At 63.7% G+C, this 2,575-nt stretch overlaps 1 protein-coding gene across 1 annotated transcript in view; it reads right to left on the reverse strand.

The window, feature by feature from the left end:
* SMARCD2 (SWI/SNF related, matrix associated, actin dependent regulator of chromatin, subfamily d, member 2) overlaps window positions 1-2,575 on the reverse strand; it is a 12,706-nt gene that overhangs the window by 2,532 nt on the left and 7,599 nt on the right. Inside the window, exons 3-6 of the mRNA XM_017736293.1 lie at window positions 2,186-2,308; window positions 1,738-1,857; window positions 1,306-1,401; window positions 453-554 (exon numbers count right to left, since the gene is read on the reverse strand). Of these exons, the coding sequence (XP_017591782.1) occupies window positions 453-554; window positions 1,306-1,401; window positions 1,738-1,857; window positions 2,186-2,308 (441 nt within the window). The remainder of the gene's footprint in view (window positions 1-452; window positions 555-1,305; window positions 1,402-1,737; window positions 1,858-2,185; window positions 2,309-2,575) is intronic.

Genomic DNA, 2,575 nt, shown 5'->3' on the forward strand with positions numbered 1-2,575 from the left:
CGGAGCACCGGGAACCCCGTGGGTCCTGGGACAGAAGGGTGGGGACCCCAGCCCTCCCTGGGCAGCCTGTCCCAGTTTTTAGCTCCCTTTCCATGGAGAAACTCCTCCTGCAGCCCGAGGAAGAGGCGCTCGGAGTGTCTCACACAGCCCCTGTGCCCATGCCCGGAGCTCCCCGTGCTCCTTCCAATCCCTGCATCCCCCCACCCTCACCCGGGGCCCTGTCCCAGTTTTTAACTCTTTCCATGGAGAAATTCCTCCTGAAGCCCAAAGCAGGGGGAGTGTCTGTGTCTGTCTGGCCCTCGGGAGTGTCCCCCACAGCCCCGCTGTCACTGCGGGTCCCTGCCCGGAGCTCCCCCTGCTCCTTTCACTCCCTGCACCCCCAATCCCTCATCCAAGGCCCTGGCCCAGCCCATCCCCACCCCTGGCTGTCCCCAGGTGGCCCCAGGCCATACCTGGTGGTCCAGCATGAGCAGCAGGGTGCACTTCACATTGACATCCCCGGGACGCTTCACCTGGAAGCCGTCGGTCTCCTGGGTCGTGGGCATCCGGTGCCACTGCAAGGGACAACGGGGACACTGCTCGGGCCAAGGCCATGGTGGCCACCTGCCAATGGGGGCTGTGCCAGCAGAGCTGGGCTGGGGGTCTGGGCAGGCGCTGGGACCCCCCAGCCTGGGGCAGCCCCTGATCCCAGTGGGGTCAGCTCAGAGCCCTCCCAGCCCAGCCCAGCCCAGCCCAGGATGTGCTCCAGCACTGGGATGGAGCAGCACTGGGATGGACTGGGGCAGCTCCAGCCCTGGTGTCCAGGGCTCCCACAGCTTCCCATCAACCCTGCAGGGAACGGGCATCAGAGCTGCTCCCAATCCCCCCTGGAATGGGATTCAGCCTCTCCACAGCATCTCCCGGGGGAAAAGCACGAGCTGGGAGCACCCAGCAAAGCTCTGATCCCTCTCCAAGGCACTGCTTAACCCCCCCAGGGACCCTCCAGCTCAGGGGCAGGCAGAGGGCAAATCCTTCTTGCCACATGGCACCGGGATGAGCCCCTGTGGGATCTGTGCCAGGCTGGGGGGAGCCGCCTCTGGAGCCGCGTCCCTGCCCCTCGCACCCCACAGCTCCGGCCCCGCTGAGCTGAGCTGTGCCAGGGGAGAAAATGCATCCCTGAACTTGGGCTGGGGAAGCTGGAGAGCCCAGCCCCCACTGCCCCTAGCCCCAAAAACCCAGCAGGGCAGGCCCTGGGCTGGGGCTGAGCATCCCGAGGGAGCAGCAGGGCCACGTCCTCATTTCCCAGCGGGACCCTGCCCACCTCACCTCCACCAGGTGATTGTCCGGCCCGTAGAGCTCCTTGTCCAGCTCGATCACGAGGCTCTTGAAGAAGGAGGAGAACTTCCTCTTCTGCTTGCTGGGCTGCAGACAGGGCAGCAGAGATGCCGGATCCCAAATCCAGCCCCAGACCCCAGAGTAGAGCGGGGGCTGCCCCAGCTGAGCTCTCAGCACAGCACCAGAGCTCCCAGCACCTCCTCATCCCTCCTGGATCGTCCCCACGGACCAGAGCTCCTCCTCCCACCTCCTCATTCCTCCTGGATGGTCCTGATGGACCAGCTCCTCCTCCCACCATCACTCCATCCCTCCTGGATCATCGTCACGGAGCAGAGCTCCTCCCCTCACCACCACCCTCCATCCCTCCGGGATCCCCATGGACCAGAGCTCCTGCCCCATCCCTCCATCCCTGCTGGTCCTCACATCCTCCAGCAGCTTCCCCTCCACACGGAGCTCCCAGGAGGCCACGCGCTCCCCGCCCTCTCCTTCCTCCTTGGCCGGGGTGAAGGTGTTGGAGATGTAAATCCGGAGCTTCCGCTTTTGCTGTGGAACGGGAACAGAGCGAGGCAGGAGCGGAGTGAGGGGCACTGCAGCACCCACTGCCGGGTCAGGGTGAGAGGAACGGCCTCAAGGCACGTTTAGATGGGATATCAGGGAAAATTCATCCCCAGGAAGGGCTGTGAAACATTGGAATGGGCTGCCCTGGGCAGAGCTGGAATCCCCCAGCGCTGGAAGCGTCCAGGAAACTCCTGGATATCCCACCTGGGGCCATGGCTTAGTGTCATGGTTGGACTTGATGACCTTACAGGGTTTTTCCAACCTTAAGGATCTCGTGATGCCATGAATCCACGATTCCCAGCCCCCCACTCACCGTCAGGGGTTTCTTGATGGCCTCCTGGATCTCCATCCTCTTCCGAGCAATGGTTTGGTCCAGCTTGCGCTCGAAGGCCAGGAGGTCCATGTAGGCCTGGGATTCTGGGACCAGCTCCCGGATCTGGACACAGGAATGGTCAATCCCGGTGTGCTGGGATGGGCTGGATCCCCCCACAGCCCCAGCAGCCAGGGGGACACCAGGTGACCAGTCCAGCACCCAGCTCTTATTTTAAACCCAGCCTGGAGCCCGGCAAAGCTCTGCCCAAACCAGTGTGGAGCCTGTCGCTGTTCCCAGCAGCATTCCTGGTGTCCCAGCATGGAATGGAACCCTGGAATCCCAAGAGGGACTCGGAGGGACCTCCTGAGATCTCCACCCCACCCCATTCCT

This window comes from Corvus brachyrhynchos, unplaced genomic scaffold, assembly GCF_000691975.1.
Source record: "Corvus brachyrhynchos isolate BGI_N302 unplaced genomic scaffold, ASM69197v1 scaffold96, whole genome shotgun sequence".
Lineage (NCBI taxonomy): Eukaryota > Metazoa > Chordata > Aves > Passeriformes > Corvidae > Corvus > Corvus brachyrhynchos.